Source organism: Meleagris gallopavo, chromosome 3 (genome assembly GCF_000146605.3).
Source record: "Meleagris gallopavo isolate NT-WF06-2002-E0010 breed Aviagen turkey brand Nicholas breeding stock chromosome 3, Turkey_5.1, whole genome shotgun sequence".
Taxonomy (NCBI): domain Eukaryota; kingdom Metazoa; phylum Chordata; class Aves; order Galliformes; family Phasianidae; genus Meleagris; species Meleagris gallopavo.
Genome location: NC_015013.2, coordinates 24,722,155 through 24,740,967, shown reverse-complemented (window position 1 = coordinate 24,740,967; position 18,813 = coordinate 24,722,155). Strand labels below are relative to the sequence as shown.

Here is an 18,813-nt window from a genome sequence, read left to right as displayed (position 1 = left end):
AAGTTATCATAAAAATGGCTGTGTCTTTATATAGTTATTAATTACACTTTGGTTAATAGTAGTAGGAATAAGTGAAGCCCTTTGGCGTGGTGGCAGGCTAGCTTTGTTATGTAGTATTACCACATTACTGACTGTTGAACAGGTAACATGTGCTGTGCATTTTTGTCATTAAACTTATTTATGCCGATTTACTTTTTACAGGTGTTAAACTTAGCTCTTCATAGTGCAGGTCATAGAATCGTAGAATGGCTTGGGTTGAAAGTGATCTTAAGTGTCATCTAGTTCCAACTCTCCTGCCAAGGGCAGGCTTGCCAGCCGCTAGAACTACAGACATGTGGTGGTGTATTTTACCAACTGGTATTTACACTGTAGAAGCTTGATTTGGGTTTAGTATTTTACATATTTGGTACAGTCAAAATTAAAGCTCCCTTTCAGGGTGGCTTGTCCCTGTTAGAAGGACTGAGCTTTCATACTGTCATCTTCCCCATCCTTCTTAACTAGCTGTGTATTGGTTCAGACTACTGAGGCTACAGAGCTGTATGTGTTAGTATGTGCATTTTCCTTTCCGAAGATTCTATGATGCACCTGCCCCAATATGTATTGAATCTCACAATTTTCTGTTTCTGTCAACAATTAATTTGGCACATTAGGCAGTTTTTGAGATTATCAGTATCAAAGTGTACAATACTATGTCTCACCTCTGTAAAGAGAACAGCATATTTTGCATCGATCTCAGCTATCTTCATGCTTTCAGATTATTCTTTTTTCAGTAATGCAGAGACTCCATGTAAGAAACGTAAAAGAGATAAGAAAGAAGACATTCTAATTTTGTATGAGGGGGGGAAAAAGACAAAAGCCTGTTGTTTTCATTAAGATTTAGAAGAAAAGTGATGAGAAGGTTCAAATGCTTGGTTTTTAATATATATGGTAATGTTGATACTAGAAAATGTCTTTACTGCCGTAATCAATACAGGTGTTCCTGCAGAAGTTTTATCCTTGACTGACTTATCTGTTACCAGCACAGCTTGTAATGTAGTTGCAGATTGTGGACACATGAGAGAATGTGATTGAATTGCTTGGCTTAGCACGTTAGCATTTGTTATAGGAGCCTTGAAACTGGCAATTGGGGAACCTTTTTAGCAAAGATTTGCTTATCCTTCTCTGTCGTGAGCTGGCCTGCTCTGCACGCTTAGTACTATCAATTGATAACATTTTCTTCCCACATTGCACAAATTATCTTCTCTCTCTCTCTCTCTCTCTCTCTCTCTCCTATATATATATATATATATATGCTTTTTTTTCCTACCAGGCTGCATATAGTGGTAGCACGTGTCAGTTAGCTAGCACAGATTTCTTCAGTCCTCTTTACCCAGCACGTCTTGTTTCATCACTTCTTTCAATTTCCTTCACACCCAAAATTCATGCAATTATGCTTTCCTTAGTTTCTCTTATCCCTCTGTATTTGAAAAATAATTTGTAGATACAGTGTGGAAAAGAAGGTCACGGATGCTAGAGAGAAAATGGCAGTGCAGAGATGGAATTGGTGGGATTGATGTATATGCCTGTCATCCATAATGAAGTTAGTTCTGGCCTATAACTGTGCCAGGTGTAATGCTCTTAGCAGTTTATTCACCATGGCATGTGGTGGAATAAACACATTTATATAGCCAATATCTGTGCTTCAGCTGATACGCACTGAGTTGAGAAAACTTCACTGTGCTGTCATACCAGCAATTCCTCTTTTAGGTTACCTTGATTTGCTTATTGAGGCTGTTGCTGTCATTCTGGAAAAAATGTTCCTTTGCCAGTGTAATGGAATGTGCAGAATGTTCATGAAACATTCCTAGTGCTATTCTTTAATGGCCTTTCGGTATCGAAAGGAAAGAAGGAAGCACTCTTTAGCAGTGTCTGTGGTGATAGAACAATTGGAGAGGCTTTCAAGCTCAAAGAGGACAGATTTAGGTTAGATGTAAGGAGAAAAAATCTTTTACAGTGTGGGTGGTGAGGCGCTGGCACAGGTTGCCCAGTGCTGCGGTTGATGCCCCACCCCTGGAGGCTTTCAAGGTGAGGCTGGATCGGGCCCAGGGCAACCTGATCTAGCTGTGGTGACCCTGTTCATTGCAGGGCAGTTGGATTAGATAGCCTTCAGAGGTCCCTTCCAATTCTAAGGATTCTATGATTCTAGTGCGTATATTCTGAAGTCCTTCACTGTCTCCAAATCCGGTAACATCCTGTATTTCAGCACCTGAACTACGTACTGGGTTAGTTATTGGGTATAAGGAAGGAAGCAGAGAGTAGGAGGTTCAGCCTGTGTCTTGGAAGGGATGTGAAGGAACTGATTTTTCTTTTAAAAAGTAGGATCATTCTCTAAAGTGTTCGACTATGTAGGCAAATTATCTGATGATATATTCACGTTCTTAAGTAGCGTACGGAAGAATGTTGCTAGTAATTGCATGTTGTTTGTAGTTGTACTTAGTTTGTTAAGGTCCAAACTTCTGGATCTTTAACTTTATACAAAATAATCTGTAAGATGTTGTCCCGTAATTACACTGAAGTGAGTAACCCATTTTCTTGGACTCATTATTTACAGTAAGATTTAATTGAAGAATAAAATGGGATAACTCTTATCTGGTGGCTTGGACGAACTTTAACACGGTGGCCAGTATCCTATCCATAATGTTTAGTTTGAAGAAATATAAACTTCTAATATGCAAAATGCTACGTGGTGCAGAATTTGAGGTGTCTGCTGCCAGCTCCAGGGTAGCTGAGATATACGAGAGTGTTAATTTCATATGCTTTGTTAGAGCTATGGTTTGCATAAGGAGGGATGGCATTTTTCTCATTTTGAATTAGTAATTTGTAACAGAGTCCATGTCACTCAAGATTGTAGAATATACCTGCTTTCCTCTGCAAACTAGGTAGAACTTTCATGATCAGTGCACAAGGTTGATTAAAGTGATGTATAAGTGACTTGCAAGTGTAATGATATCTAGGAAATGTGTGCATAAGAGAACTGATTAAATGTGGAGATTCTGTGAAATTGCCTAAATGGCAGTTTTGTCTATGCAAAGTAAGATGGCTTGGTTTCTTCCGTACTGGACATGTATCTGTTTAGGTTATGGGCAATACATGGGCTGATACAGATGGGAAAAGTGAGCTGTGAAATAATATACAGTTGCATTATGACAGCTCTGGGGAAAAATAAAACTATTAAAGCATTTGATCCTTCATAATAAATAGTATAGGGTTGTTTTGTTTGTGTTTTTTGGGAGGGAAAGAGTGAGTGTATGTCTGAAGGGTGTTGCTTTTCTTTATGCAGTTCTGGTTCTCTCAGTGTAGTAAGATGACGCACTGCAGGAAGGGACTTGCAGAAGCCATGAAATCTGTAGGAATAACACGAACTGGCAAAAAAAAACCACTCAGGATATTTAGTTCCTTCTAGGAGGAAGGTTAGCATTTTCAGAATGCTACTGGCCAGCAGCATAAAAAGCACAGATAACTTTCTGTTGTATTTCATATTAGTTCTTTACAATCTTAGATGTGACTTCCCTGGACCTGATCACGTGTATTCATCCACTTACTACCTCATGGCAGAACTAGCCATAAATGGGGGAGATGAACAAGCTTGTAACATAATTAAACCTGCACAACTTGTTTCTCCCAATGAATCCAAACACTTTAGGACAAGGAAATTCCTGGACAGTTGCCTTGGTATGTTTCAAATTGTGGGTGATTCTCATTGCAGGTAGATTTGTACAGGGATTTACTGCAGTTGTGGGATAGGGAAGAGAAGCAAGAGAATTTCATGGTTATGAAGGGCCGGGTGTTCTATCTGTATTGGTACTGTATGTTTTCTGTTGTGCACCTGGCATTTTTAACCTCCTGGAGTGGAGGTGATGCTGATCCTCCCTTCACTTTTGTTTTTCAATCATGCAAGTAATAAAAGTGAAGTCTGAACTTAGATGGTGTATTGGAACTGCTGCATCATGGCCTGAACCTCTGATTGATCACCTGAGGTGAGCAGTCAGCCACGGGAGCACAGGTGAAGGCAATTCACCTGTGCTGCCAGAAGGGATGGAGCCTGCCTCCACCTCTCCTAGACCCATCTAAGAGCTGACTGCCAGTAGGGAAGGATCTCTTCTGGAGATCCCTCCTCTGGAATTTTGCAGTGAGCCCAGGATGTGTGTAAGCTTTCTATCTGTTCTCTTTTTGTTATTATAAACAAGAGAGTTTGGCTAATCTGGTTATTTCATAATTATAACATCTTTATATTCATTGATTATACACGTGGTTTTCTTAATATTTTTAATGGTTATTATACACTATATCAATATAACAGGTTTGGGGTTGTGGGGTATTTTAATACCTGTATATATTTCTGTTGCTGGGATACTGCTCTGATTGGAGCTTCTTTCTGTACTGCCCGTCATGGCTATTAACTCTTACACTTTCTTGCAAGGAAAATAGCACTTGCAGGATAGTTTTCATTTGGATTAACTTTGGTATTTGGAAAAAAATGGTGAGGAAAGGTTAAGTTGACAGTGTTCATTTGTTCTACTTGTTGGGAAGGTTAGTGGTTATTATTTAGGGTCGGCAGATTGTCTCCATTGTGTTTGTCAAAGCACAACTATGTAGTGTTTGTGCTGAATAACCTCTGAGAAAATGGGAATGCTAAGAATGCTTCCTGTAATAAGCCTGAGGGTATCACTATGATAGGATAGAGTACTGGGAATTCTTTCCTACTTTTCTGTTGTGGATCTTTCTGTCAGCTGAAATGTAATGACAAACTGTTTCCCTGAAAATTGGGTAAGGATGTGGGCCTTTTTCAACAAATGAGTACATAAATAAGGAATAATAAGTAACTGAGCACACTTAAGTTCGTGGACTGTTCATTGTACCTTTCCATTTGGTGGCTCAAAGGGGCAGAGAAGTCAAAATGAACTAGATAGAAGCTTAATGTATTACGAAATGTGACAAAGTCAAGAAAAACATCAGTTCTCTCAGCACCCACCTACCCAGCTCCTGGCATCACCAGGAATTAAGATTTGGGGGATGTAGCTCAACTCACCCTGAGCAGTAGCTATATTCTGTGTTTGAATTTTCTGCTGTCATCGTGGAGCCTTTAGAAAAATTAGTGTGTAAAATTACCAGTGCAGTTTTACTGCATTAGGATGGGCATTCTTCTTACAGACCTCCCCCCCATTTGCACAATTTTATGAAAGAGTATTATTTTTTTAAATTGCTTTAAACTCTCACAGCTTCCCTTTAACAACTAAATCATGAATGGTTTCCTTGTAGCCTCCTCTGTAGTTCCAAAGCACTGATCAAAAATACCTTTTTTGAAGATGGAAAAAAAATAATCCTCAAGCTGTCTGCTGAGTTGTGTTTTGTCTGAGCAATACAGTAAGAAATACACCTTAGGTAGATATTCTTTTAGCACACTTAACAGAAGTCTACTTATTTCCTCATTAAGTTATCAGGGACGTTCATTAGTGTGAGCTGAGATTGTTAGTATGTCTTGAATGAGTCTTTTCTGTGGTTCTACCCAATTGCATACTAAATCTGATTCGTGAACGTGTTTGTGGTACTCTTCAGTTGCTGCTCTCACAGTTATGCTCCTCTTCTGTTACACTTTTATTTTAGTCCTTTCTTAATGAATTTTGTTTGCGGAATACCTTTGAAACCTAAAACCTGTTAAAGTTTATCTCACAGTTACTGTTTTGCTGTTACTTTGTGTCACATACAATCCACTTATTGTTGAAGTGCACCAAACTCTCTGCATTCCTTTGCGTATTGATGCTGCTCTTCTGTGCTCCTGTGTTATTACAATACAGATACTTAGGAGAGTGTCCCTGGAGAGAAAAAAAGTGGTCTGTTCTCACATAGCGGCTTTCTCTCTGAGTAAAAGCATGAATGCACCTAAAGAGAGCAGGGTTGTTGTTTAGAGAAAAGGTGAATGCAGGTGGATGGCATGAAGCAGTGTTTTTCAGACTTGCAAACAAAAGGTTTGTATAAGAGGGTGGAAAATTTTTTCTCCAATATTTCTTACAAAGAAAAATGTGGGTCACTTATGTGGCTGAAAGTACATCAAGTTTTCAAACAATAGTCCAGGTTAAATGTGTTGATATTTTCAAGTTCACCTGTTCTCAGCGTAATTGCTTACTACCCAGGCAGCAATATCTTTGTGCTAAACTGTAGTTTATCTTCTTCATTCACATCTGGTATCCTTGCTGGACATTATGACTTCTAGGCATCCGTATAAGTGTGCAGAAGCTACTTGTATGTATTGACATTGTTAGAAGTAGATGTTTCCAATTGCTTAATGTGCCAGGAAGACTTTAGGTAATCAGTGTCTGTAATCTGAAAGATACAGTTCCATATTTGAGTAGCATATGGGGAAGGATAAGTTAGAAATATCAGTGGTACTGTGAAAGAAATCGTGCAGCTCTTTTATCTACTGACTCAGGTAATAAAAGTGAATTCACATTAAAAAAAAAAAAACCTTGACGTTATTTTTCTTGACTTTTGAATGTAGTGAGATTTCTGTAGTATATGGGTGTTCAATTAAAAAGGTCAAGAAAATTTACTTTTATGAGAATTGCCACATGTTCCTTAATAAGTGGAACTGTACTAGAAATTGATATCCCATGAAAATGAAAGTTTATCTATGTAAGTATCAACACTTGCAGATATTTCATTAGTTGCCTCTGGCTTATGCTGTTTTACTTTGCTTTTTCTTTGCTGAATTTTGTCGTGTTGGATGGCAAGTGTAGGCTGAACTATTTAGTACAAATTGAGAGAATGCAAAACTGGAGATTTACGTTGTTCCATGTGCTTTTTCCTTGAGCTAGATTTGTAAGTAACAGGGATCTCTTCCAGGTGATGAGTGGGAGAGCTGCTGAATTTAAAACCTGCTTTTTCTTGCAGGCTTCTGCTTATTTTGACTTTGCAGTGAATGTAGTAAAGCTATTAAGAAAACAACATCTTTTAGTCAAAAACTAGCATGGAGAGTATTGATTTTCCTATTAAACTCAATGCATAATGTAACAAATGTAACAATGACGTTTTTTGTCATTTATTTGGAGTGATCTGTTGGAAGTCTATAGAATATGCTGTTCTCATTGTAAGATTTTTCTCAAATACAAACATTTCGTAGCTGTCAGGTCTTCTACATAAATGCTTGTTTAAAGGCCGAGCTGATTAATAAGTGCCTTTTCTACACAGTTTATTCCCCAGATATGCCTTCACGGCTTCCAATCCAAGACATCTTTGCTGGACTGGTTACGAGTATTGGCACAGCAATACGGTACTGGTTTCATTATACACTTGTGGCCTTCGCGTGGTTGGGAGTAGTACCTCTTACTGCATGTGAGTACAAATTTACTGTACTGTAACACTTGGATACACAAGAAAATTTGTTGCTTGGTTCAGAAAAGCTTGGTGTGGGTATTGTTGGGTTACTTAAAAAAAAGTCTGAGTGAAATAAGTCAAATAACATTGGCTCTTGAGCCAGTACTGCAATGCATCAAGGTGTTGAGATGAGAGAAAATATATAAGAGCTTTTAAATTTCTTGCTGCAGTAAAATGCCAGTTTTTAATTGTCATATTGAAAATCTGTATGGAAGTTTTAATTTGATACTATTTGTTAATATTTGGCTAGAAGAATTGTAATTTTATTTTTTAACTGTCTAAGAATAAGTGCAAATTTTTTGTTAGTATGAAAATTGAAATTCCTTTGAAGTCATGCATAAACTGGCCAGTAAAGCTGCTTTTACAACAATTTTTAAAGGAGTTTATAGGTAGTTAAGAATTAGGCAGAAAATAGGAACACACATTGGAATTGTTGCAGCATCTAATTTGAAATTGACTTTCAAATACAAACAGAGAACTATTGAGGTTTCAACAAGCTAAAAATAAAGAGAAGATGTAAAAAGAAGGGATGAGGAATATAGTGTTCAGTGAGGGAAGTGATTGGAAGAGCATCTTTACAAATGGTAGAATACTCTTTGAAAAGAAGAGCAGGAAGCCAGTGAATGAACCTCCCTTTGTAGTTTCTCAATATGTTCTGTGTTTTGAAGTGTAGCTGATGCTGGCTTAGTTGGAGAGTAGCACAATACCAGCATCACCTATCAAAGAGTGATTCTATTCCTGTAGCTTGTCCTTTCTGCACAAGAAAAAGAGCATTTCTGGACACAGTAAACGTGATGACAAATCACTCTGGACTAAAACTAGAAAAAGTTAAAATTCTTCAGGTGTCTGATTTTAGCATAGCCTTTGCTCTGACCTTTGTTAGCTATCTGTGTTACAGGGTTTTGAACTGCAAACTTCTGCATGTGGGAAATGTTAGTAATTTTGAATTTTACAGCAGTGTGAAAGAAAAATGCTCTATATGAGTCCTCTGGTTATAGGGATGAATTGTAACCAGCCAGAAGTTTTAAAAATATCTTGTATCATTCTTTCATTCTGGTAGTCTTTTTCTCACTTTCTCATTTCATCTTGTAGGTTTTTCTTTTATCTTCTATCATTTTTCTTATTTCTTCCCCCTTATAAGTTTTCATTTTGAGAAACTTAATTTCTTCTGAAAACTATTTTTATTCCTGGGGTTTTTGACAAATCTTGATTTCTACCTTTGACTTTCAAAGTGTAGATGTCACGCACTTCTCTTATTAAAACTTTCTAAGGACAGCAAATAAATATTCAGTAGATTAATGGAAGCACTTAATTTTCTTAACCGTCTGAAAACCTGATGATGACTCTTTAGTGATATGAATTGTTACCAAAAGTCACCACCTACAAGTTAAGTATATAGTACTTTATTTATTTTACAGATGTCATTGTGCCATTGCTAGTTTTAATATTCACTTATCATTCAGTCATATTGACATAGTAACTACGATTTCAATGCCAAACTTTTCTACTTTGTCTTAATTCTTTGTTTACATCACATTAGAAATGGTGTGACCTTCCTCATGGATTCCTTTAGGAGTTAGTGTGCTGTGAAGGGTATTTGCATAGGATAACCAACATGATAGAGCCATTCAGTCTAAAAACCTTGAAAAATCCATTTATTTCCCTTGTCAATACTTGTTTCAGCAACATAAATTTTTGTAAGTCTTGACATCTGATATTAAGTGCTACTTTGATTTCCCCCCTATTCTCTCATAAGGCTCACATAATTGTGTGTGGCTGGCTTCACAAATAAGTGTGTTTCTCCTTGTTTTATACCTGGAAGAAAAATGTCTGCCAAGTTATTTATGCAGCATATCCCAAATGAGATACTTGCTTGAACAAAGAATTAAATGCTCATCTTACAGGTTGTTGTGCTAATCGTGCAGTTACCTTATCCATGAACAAATATGTGGTGGGGAATAAATTCTTCATTCTTTTTTGGTAATTTCACTTTTTTCTGGCCTTCCTATCAGAGATGGGAGGGTACAAGGAATTTCTCTTTAAAAACTCACCCTCAGCCTAATCCCAGTGGACTGGTAGGCTGTTGCTGTTTTCCTGGCATGCAGCATATTTAGATGGAAAAAGCTAATTATATGACACATTGTGATCAGTTCAGAGAAGTGGAATTAATTGAGCCAATTTAATCCAAAGTGGCTTTATTCTCTGTGATAATTGGATTCAGCCTCTTAGTTCCCAGGGCAAAATTCCCAGAGTACTTCTACAGTACGTGGGTAAGAGAGACATGAACACTCTGAGTTAAGTGGGTGTGTATGGTAAGGCAGTGGGAAGTGCCATAGTGTGAGATAGGTTATCTAAAGAGCTTCCTTTGTCTCTAGTTTAAGAAATCACATTCCAGCATTGCACATGAGTTTATGTTTCTGGAGTGATTCAATCGCCAGTTTAAAAATTATATTGGTGAAGAGAGCAATTCGATATACATTTCATGTAGTCACACAGTGGTTAAAATTGTAGATATTTGCAATATCTATGAAGAGAACAGGACTGGAGTTGTAAGTTGTATAAGTTATGTAAAAGAAGACAAGAGAACTCTGAAATTCATGAATTTTACCCAAGACTAGAAAGGGATAAAACAAAACAATGATCTTAAGTGGCATCTATGCATGAAAAGCAAATTTAAAATCAGTTCCTTAGCACCAGTCAAGAATTATCCAAGAGATGTGACAAGGATTTAATGGCTGGTGTCCTTTGTCTAAAGTGTTGCACATGAGATCTGTTCCAGACTTCCTTACTACAGATTTTAGTGCTTGTATGTGAAGAATGAAGTCTGTAAGGAAAAAGTAGTTTGGGATCAGTTTGCTTATGGATTAAATTGTGATTAAGTTATTTAGAAAGTCAAGTGAAAAGATAATAACTCCAAATGAGACGATAACTAAAAGCAACTTTATACCATGCTTGTGTGTTTTTTCTGCAGGTCGTATCTACAAGTGCTTGTTTACTGGCTCTGTGAGCTCACTACTGACACTGCCATTAGATATTCTATCAACGTAAGTACTTAACCAGACTGATACAAAGAAATTTTCTAGGAAGATAATCGTGAAAATGGTTCCTTAATGTCCCTTCCTTCACCTTTTTTTTTTTTTGTCATCCATTACAGTCTACAGAACCTATATTTAGAGAGAAAAATAAAGGACTCGTGTGTGTCAAAGTACAGCTTCACAATGCTTTGACATGTATCTTTGACAGAGTTGATTTCAGTAGCATCTGGTGTCGCCTTTTCACTTTAGATTTCTGCTGCCTGTGGTCTTTGCTGTACTATGCAAGCACAAGTGTTTGTATAGCTCCACAGGGAGCCAGACTGATGCTTCACAGGGCATGGCAAAGTACTCTGATAGCATATTTCTTACTTATTTTAAAAGGCTTAGCATGGTTAGTCAATTTCCTGAGCAAATTCATTATGGTCAAGGAGAAGTACGAGGGTGAAAGTGAGAGGGAACACTTGGAATAGGAGTGAGGATTGCTTAAGTCAATTTAAGTATTTCTTGCCTTATATGAAACCCTAGTTTCAGCTGCCTAGCTGAATGTTGTTTTGCTCCTGCTTTGCAGTTTTATGTGAGTTGATACTTCAGGTTTTCTAAAGTAGAGTGGAAGAAAAAATATCTGGGGTATAAGACTGCCTAAAAAGTCAAATCAAAGACAGACACAGCAGTTCCATTTGTTTGGTTAGGGTAACTCTGCAGATAAAACATTTTGGTGGATAAACACATCTTTTGCTGTAGTAAATCCAGATTTTCTCTACAAGAAACAACTTTGATATAGCAATTTGTTTACCTATTAGCTAAGCTTTTCCTGAATGTTCTTTTTCCTGAACTATTCTTGAAGCTTTTTTTCATCTTGTTTCTACAGGAATATTTCTACTTAAACAGTAGTAATTTCAAAAGTCAAAACAGGGACATACAAACTTTACCAAATTAGAATTTATCTTGGTGCTTAGAACTGCTTGTACACAGGTACTTACAGAAACTGCCTTTCAGCAGAGCTTTAAAAAATAAATCATACAGTTTCTTCACCTAGACACACAAGTAAATTCAACTTTTCACGCAAATGTGGATTTTTGTTGATTTGAACTGGGAGGATTTGTTTGAGGTATTTAACAAGTTTAGTCTTAATAAGCAGTATTCATTTTTAAGTAATGTTTATTTTCTCTTTAACAGGGAGAACTTGTTGGCAGACTGTTTGCAGGGTTGTTTTGTGGTGACATGCACTCTGTGTGCATTTATCAGCCTTGTTTGGTTACGTGAGCAGATCGTCCACGGAGGAGCACCGCAGTGGTTGGAACAAAATCAGCAGCAACCACTCAATGGTGTTGGTCAACAAAACGAGGTAAAACTTAACTGCTCAATAGTTCATAATAAATATAGAAAACGTGTTTCTGTGGATAAATATGTTATCAGAACCAGCAGTAATTTCATCTGATTGCAGTGTATATTTCTAAATTTATTGAGGTTGAACATGTGCTTCTACCTAAATATGTTAATGTCACTGTTCAGTTCTTGAAGGTCTATAAAGTGGAATGGTAATGGATTTATTTCAGTATCATTTTTGTTAGGTAGCTTTAAAATTGTGTAGGTTCTTATGACAATTACTTGTCTGTATTTTATACTTTTTTTAAAGAAAGTTTTGTGCATATAGAGCTGAATTATCAACTATAGTAAATGAAAATGCCATTTTTGTCTTTTTTATTTTGGTAGTTCATGAGGTATCAATTCACTGTTCTGTAGGTAGTTGGAAGCTTTCTGAAAACTCTGAAATTAGAGATTCTCTGACCTCTCACTTGACCCTGATTTACTCGTTTGCTTTTTCTTTTTTGATGAGACTCTTGTGTGGGAGAAGAGATGATGCAAGCAGTACATGCATGGGGTGGAATTCTTGAGTAAAGTTTCACATTTTTTTCATGTCAGCTTTTTAAAAAGTGAGATCCAAATCCTTAGTTTGATTTAAGTTGTCCTTGAATTATGTTTTTAATTTACTGACAGTTTTCATAAGCTCAAGAAGGTTCTTCTCTGTTAAACTCTGGTGAAACCACATTTGGAGTGCTGTGTACTGGACTCTCCAGTACAGTAGGGGAGTGGACATACTGGAGGGCCAACAGAAGATTAAACAAAGAGCCAAGAGAAGAACTGGAGAGGCTAAGAGTGACTAACTGTTCTGCTTGGGCAAGGTGTGCCTTGTTAGTGTGTATAAATGCATGGTTGGTAGGTATAAAAGACAGATGCAGTGGCTTCTCAGTAGTATTTAGTGGCAGGACAAAAAGCAATAGCTGCAAGTAGAAGTACAGGCAATTTTATTTGGACCTTTTCTTAAAAAAAAAAAAGAGAGATTGTGGAGTTACCTAAACGACATCGGGAAACAGCACCGAGCAACCTGCTGTAGCTGACCCTGCTTTGAGATGATTAGGTGATCTCTAGAGGCCTCTTCCAACCTAAGCTAGTTTGTTTAGAACTCTAAATGTTTCTTTGTCTTCTAAGAGATTTATTGGTATCATTAAATGGTAACTAAATTAAGAAAAAAAAAAGTAATTGTTTTGTTTTTGCATGAATACAGAATAAAGTACAGGGACAGATTAAGCATTTAACTGAATGCTACATGCTGTTCCTGCAGGCTCAGGCTGTTGCAAACGGAGCTGTTGAAAACGCTGTGCTTGATCAGCCTGCTAACCCAGCTGCTGACGATGCAGTTGTAGGTGAGAACCCTGAAATTCAAGAAGAGCAGGTAGATGAAGAGGAGGAGGATAATGAAGATGAAGAAGATGCTGTAGTAGAAGATGCAGCAGATGCAAACAATGGAGCACAAGGTAACAGGTGACTCAAAACAGTACTGTTCTAAATTTTTTAATATAAATGAAACTGTTGAAAATAGAACTCTCATAATTCAAGGAAGTTTTTTGTATAAGTTTCTGCTTCAATTTATCTTCTTGCTTTTGCAAATTTCATGCATTTCTCTTGAGTGTTAAAGCTCCCTGGAAAGCTGTTGGCATTTATGAGTTGAATGTTATTCACCTTGGCTCTTTTATTCATTGAAGACAGTGTGGAGTGGTTACATCTGTTTTTGGGTAAGTCTGACAGCTGTAAGAATGGCCTTTGTCTCCTCAGATGACATGAACTGGAATGCTTTGGAATGGGATCGAGCTGCAGAAGAGCTTACTTGGGAGAGAGTAAGTAGGAATAATTTTCTTGAGTTACTTCTCTCTGGTTTGTACTTAATGATATGCAGTATTGCTGCAACAAAATCCATATATATGGGATATATTTGAGCACTGTTGTCCAGTGTGAAAACTGCAGTAAGAGGCTTTACTGACCTAAAATTAAGTCAGTGGGTTAAAGACATTATTATTACTACTGCTTAAGCATCAGAAAGTTATTTCTTTGATTTGCAGTGCAGTAACAGCTTAAAATCTTCTACCAGACCTTTCAGAATCTTCAGCTGATTGGTCAGTTTTAGAAATGAATTGCAGCTTATATTGAGGATGCTATACCATGTTAACAGCATATGAGTGTTGTGTGATATATAGTTGAGTACTTCACTTTTGTAATCCTGAAAGTACCAATCAAACTCAAGAAAAGAGGAAAACTGAAGTTTTTATTACATACTTCATTTACATATTTGTAAAAGATAAATGCATTTAATAAAAAATGATGGAGCACATTACATTAATGTTGTTTTTGTTTTGTTTATGGGTAACAGCTTCCATAATTAGATGTGTGATGTATGCTCTGATCATTTTGTTTACCATCACCACTAGTGTCCAAGGCAGGCAGCTGTAAATCTAGCTATTCCGTTTCTAGGTTATGAGACAGTCGTTGCCTTGAACAAGGTCTAGAAATCCTCATTTCATTAAAGGGATTGTTGTAATTTAAACTCAACAGGCAGTTCAGCACCACGCAGCTGCTTCCTCACTCTCTTCTGTTGAGAGAACTGAAAATGTAAAAGCGCAAGAACTCATAGTCTGAGTTCTGGTGAAAGTAAAAGCTCCAAACACACAAGCAAGTGATAACAAGGAATTAATTTGCTGTTTCCCATTGACAAGGAGGTGTTGAGGAAAGCACTGCTTATAATGGTTTAGTGGGAAGATAGTTGCCATCACTCTGTCCTCCCCCCCTTCATCCTTTTTTGCTCCAGCTTTTACTGCTGAGCACGATGCCATGTGATATGGGATTTCCCTTTAGTCACTTGGAGTCAGCTGTTCTGGCTGTGTTCTCTCCCAGTTTCTTGTGCATGCCGAGCTTCCTCACTGGTGTGGCAGCATGAGAAGCAGAAAAGTCTTTGGGTTTGTCTAAGCACAGCTCAGCAACAATTAAGAACATTGGTTTGTCTTATACTGTATATGCCAAAAGGGGAGTCTTTCTTATTTTATGTTCTAGGACATATTGTTGAACTAGTGAAAAATACTCTGGATGCCTCTCCATGAAACGTAGAAATCAATTTTAGCAAACTCTTACAATCTTTTCTGAGCCTATGAGCTGGTATAGGCAATACTCTCGTTAATGTTTAGCAGGGTAGGTTTTCCTGCTGTTTTATCTTGTGCAAACAATGTTCAAGCCTTCTAAGTTTTCAGAAATATATTTGCATCTTGGTTTACTTTGTAAAATATGTTCAGCTTTAATATCTTAACACAACACCCTGAACAAATTAATATCGAAACTGCCATTTTTCAGCAGCATTATGAGAGTCAGGACTAAAACAGCAGACAATCCTTGAAGTATGGGGACGGGAGTTTTTGGAATAGGTACTGTATTTTTGGCAGATCTGTGGATGCTTCCTGTAGCAGCTGTAAGGAGTGATGGAGGATTTGTTTCCTGTAAACCAGTATTGTTCTAAACTTAGTAGCACAGAATATAGCAACGTTATCTAATTACTAATTGCTTTTATGCACTGCGGGTAGAATGATATTCTTGCAGTTCTTTAAGTGAAACGTAAGGTAATACCTTGCAATTAGGAAGACAAAATTTGCATCTATTTTTTTAATGCTGTGTTGTTTAAACAGTTTTAAACAGTAGTTCAAACACTAAACTCTCGTAAACATAAAACCTTTATTGGTTAAATTCTTCAAAGTGTTGGTAAGAAGTAGGCTATAAATGAATCCATTACATTATCAATACTTTTTATTAAGATAATTCTATATGTATATCACTGCTTTTCATCAACTACAGTTGTACAGTGTTGAATGAGAACTTAGTTACTACCATTATTACCAAGAATTTGTCTGAATTCTGTTAGCTGAGTGATAGAAAAACTTTTGCCTATTGAATATCTAAAAATTGGAGTGAAAAAGACTTCTACTTAAATATATTACTTGTATTTTTCTCAGTGAATAAAACCAATTTTCTTATATCTGCAGATGCTTGGGCTTGATGGATCTCTGGTTTTTTTAGTAAGTACAATCCTGCATTTTAGAAGTTTGCGTAACAGGTTTGTCTTTGAGAAAACTGGTCTTGTATCAGTTGTTTGAAGTCTCTAATTTCATTTGATGTATATTTATAGATATAAACTATATAGATTTTCATACAATATAATGACCAAGGAAACCATTTTATTAGGAGTTCCACAGAGTAGGGCGCTCTGTGTGGCATCAACGGTGTTTCTTGGCTTTGAGTTCTTTTGCTATATGTTACTTTTATTGATATCAATATGAAGTCTTTTTTAAGATAACAATAGTCAGTCTGCTTTTTTCTTTTAGGTTATCTTTTAAATTAATTCCAAAGTTTCTCTAGTTTAAGAAAATTTAAGGAGGTAATTGCTAAAAGTTGGCTTTTTTGGACTTGTCTGTGGGGAGACTCATGGTAATTATCTCCCCTGAAAAATTGGTCTGTGTAATGCATGTCGTGCAGTGGGCTTTGTTACTACTTATTTGAAAGATTCTCCCCGCTGCCCATCTTCTCTAATTGTTGGGGATGCCTGGCTTTGGCTTGTGGGTGAGGAGAGGGACAGTGAAGAGTCAGTGGCAACAAAACTTTAACCCATCTTAGCTGCATTTATCAACTGCCAGATCTCCTATTTTAAAAATGGAAACCTGTTATATTTTAAAGGGAAAGCTCAGTCATGCTGTTCTTGAGCAGTATCATTTCTGCTTTATCTCCTGTATGAAAGAAATAAAGTTCTTAAATATGAATGATTTATTAGTGCAGTGAATAAATGTCTCATGTTTGAAGCGTAAGGTCTTATATTTCAATGTTGTCTCATATTTAGTGACGCTTATGTACTGTTCTCTTGTCTTCTTCCCTTCTTCCCCCCGTTCACCTTGCAGGAACATGTCTTTTGGGTGGTATCTTTAAATACATTGTTCATACTTGTGTTTGGTAAGTGTCATTTGCTCTCAGAGTAAAAAAAATAATTCTTTGTAAAACGATAATGCAGCTTAATTTTAAGGCTGTTGGCTCAAAATATGTGTTGAGACTTTTAAAAATGGAACCACAAATGAACTAGGAATATGAATAATAAAACTTCAGTGCTTCTAGCTTTGTCAGATTAATTCCTTTAAGTGAATAATTTTAAAAATAGGAAATCTAGCGAAAGCTTAATGATGTCAGTCAGGTCATAGGAAATAGTATTTTTGGAATACTGCTAAAGGAAGAACCTTCTTGAGTTTTATTTGTGAGCAATTGCAGTACTTGCAGAAATGAGTCTGGGTGCTCTTATAGTTTTCCTTAGGTATAGTCAAATTACTTCTTCCATCAAGAATTCAGTTTTGGAGATCAAAATTAGGAAGAGTGGAATGGCAAGAACGTAGCTGAATGTGTAAAGCTGTCAGAAGGACTTCCATTCTGTGTACAAAACAACTACTGAACAATTTTCCTTCACGCTGCTGAATTAGTCTGACTTGTTTTTTGAAAATAGTAAATTCCGGTCCTAGGTGCATTTTACATAATTTTCCGTGCGCTGTTTTAGAGATAAGGAAGCTGAACTGCAACTTTGAAGTCTTGCAACATTGTTTGACCTGAAGATAGGAATATTTCTATGTTCTGATTGCCTGTGTAGTTTAGAGCTGGGAAAATCTGACATAAACTTGCAATGACTAAAAAAAAAAAAACCCAAAGTGCAGCTGTATAGTTTAAAATCATATGAAGCCTAAAAGAGAAGATTAAAGTGCCCAGCTTCTTTTAGGTAGCAGTGAGCTCCCCCTGAAGAGTTCCTGGAATTTTTATTTTTATATTTACTGCTTCAAGTTTAGCCTATACTTGCATTTTCCTCTCTGCTCTGACTATAGAAGGGGACATTAGTATAAATTTAATAATAACTGAGTAATATGGGTAATTAATAAGGTAATTAATAATGTATAGATGTTATTTTACAATGTAGATTACAATTACAATTTTTACAGTTTTTTTTTACAGTAGCTCTTGACTGAGTTTTCTGGATGGGAAAGTAACAATAAAAAAAGGAATGACTTTCTGGAGTAAGTGAGCAGGAGATATGGGAATTTAATTTGTATCTCAAGCCTATTTTTAGTGTCTTTCCTGCTGAGTAATACTGCTTAACTTATAATTGCCGAATCTCTAGCTATTAGTTATCACAGCCTTGGTGAGTTCAGATGTCCCAGGAAGTATGTCAACAGTAGATAAAACAGAGGGAAAGAATTTGGAACCTTAATTACTGGTCTAAAAGTTTTTCTATGATGTTCTTCTTTCCAACAAGTTAGTGACATTGACTTAATTCATATGTTCTGTAGCTTGTTATAGGACTCGGGAAGTTTATAACCTTTACATTGAAAGGGATCTATTAGAAATTCTTGAAGTTACTAAAAAGAAAAGGTAGACTGTGCACGGTCATCTCATGAAACACTCGAGATACAGAAGTGTAGCTGTTAAATTTGAGTGTGCTGTCTGTAGTTATTGTGGATTTTTCATCTGACTACTACTTGTTCTCTCTGGGCATGAAGAACTTATCAGTGCTTCTCATCCTTCACAGTACCTGCTAAGCTCTTTGACAGGGATTTGGATTAAGACTTTCTAATCATTGGTTAGGATAGCACATCTTGATAAATCTTTCAGGTTTTTTTTTTTTTCCTGCACTTTGGTTGTATGAAAATGAGGAGGAGAAAGAAGATTATCAGGCTTTTTGAGGGTATATTTAGTAGTCCCCAGTGTGGATTGTTACGACACAGCAAAGGCAATAAAGGAAAGAGACTGCAGTTACTGCTTCTCTTTTACTTTCTTACTGCCTCCCTTTAGTCTGGTAGGAAAGAGAGTTTGAACTCTTTAGTCTTTTGTAGCCTTAGTGAGACCACAGGATGAGCTGAAGTGACTGGTTAATACAATTGAAAATACACAGGTGTCCAGAAGTAGGGGAAGTACTGTGTTTTTTCAGTACATTCCTTCTGTGACCTCAGAATGGGGGAAAGTTATCAAG

General features: G+C 36.7%; 1 protein-coding gene across 2 annotated transcripts in view; it reads left to right on the top strand.

The window, feature by feature from the left end:
• Positions 1-18,813, top strand: part of MARCHF6 (membrane associated ring-CH-type finger 6) — a 43,440-nt gene that overhangs the window by 5,685 nt on the left and 18,942 nt on the right. For both annotated transcript variants that reach the window (XM_019613829.2, XM_010708508.2), the window contains exons 4-10: positions 7,225-7,368; positions 10,382-10,454; positions 11,622-11,790; positions 13,069-13,261; positions 13,560-13,621; positions 15,806-15,838; positions 16,712-16,763. In XM_019613829.2, coding sequence (XP_019469374.1) covers positions 7,225-7,368; positions 10,382-10,454; positions 11,622-11,790; positions 13,069-13,261; positions 13,560-13,621; positions 15,806-15,838; positions 16,712-16,763 — 726 coding nt within the window. The remainder of the gene's footprint in view (positions 1-7,224; positions 7,369-10,381; positions 10,455-11,621; positions 11,791-13,068; positions 13,262-13,559; positions 13,622-15,805; positions 15,839-16,711; positions 16,764-18,813) is intronic.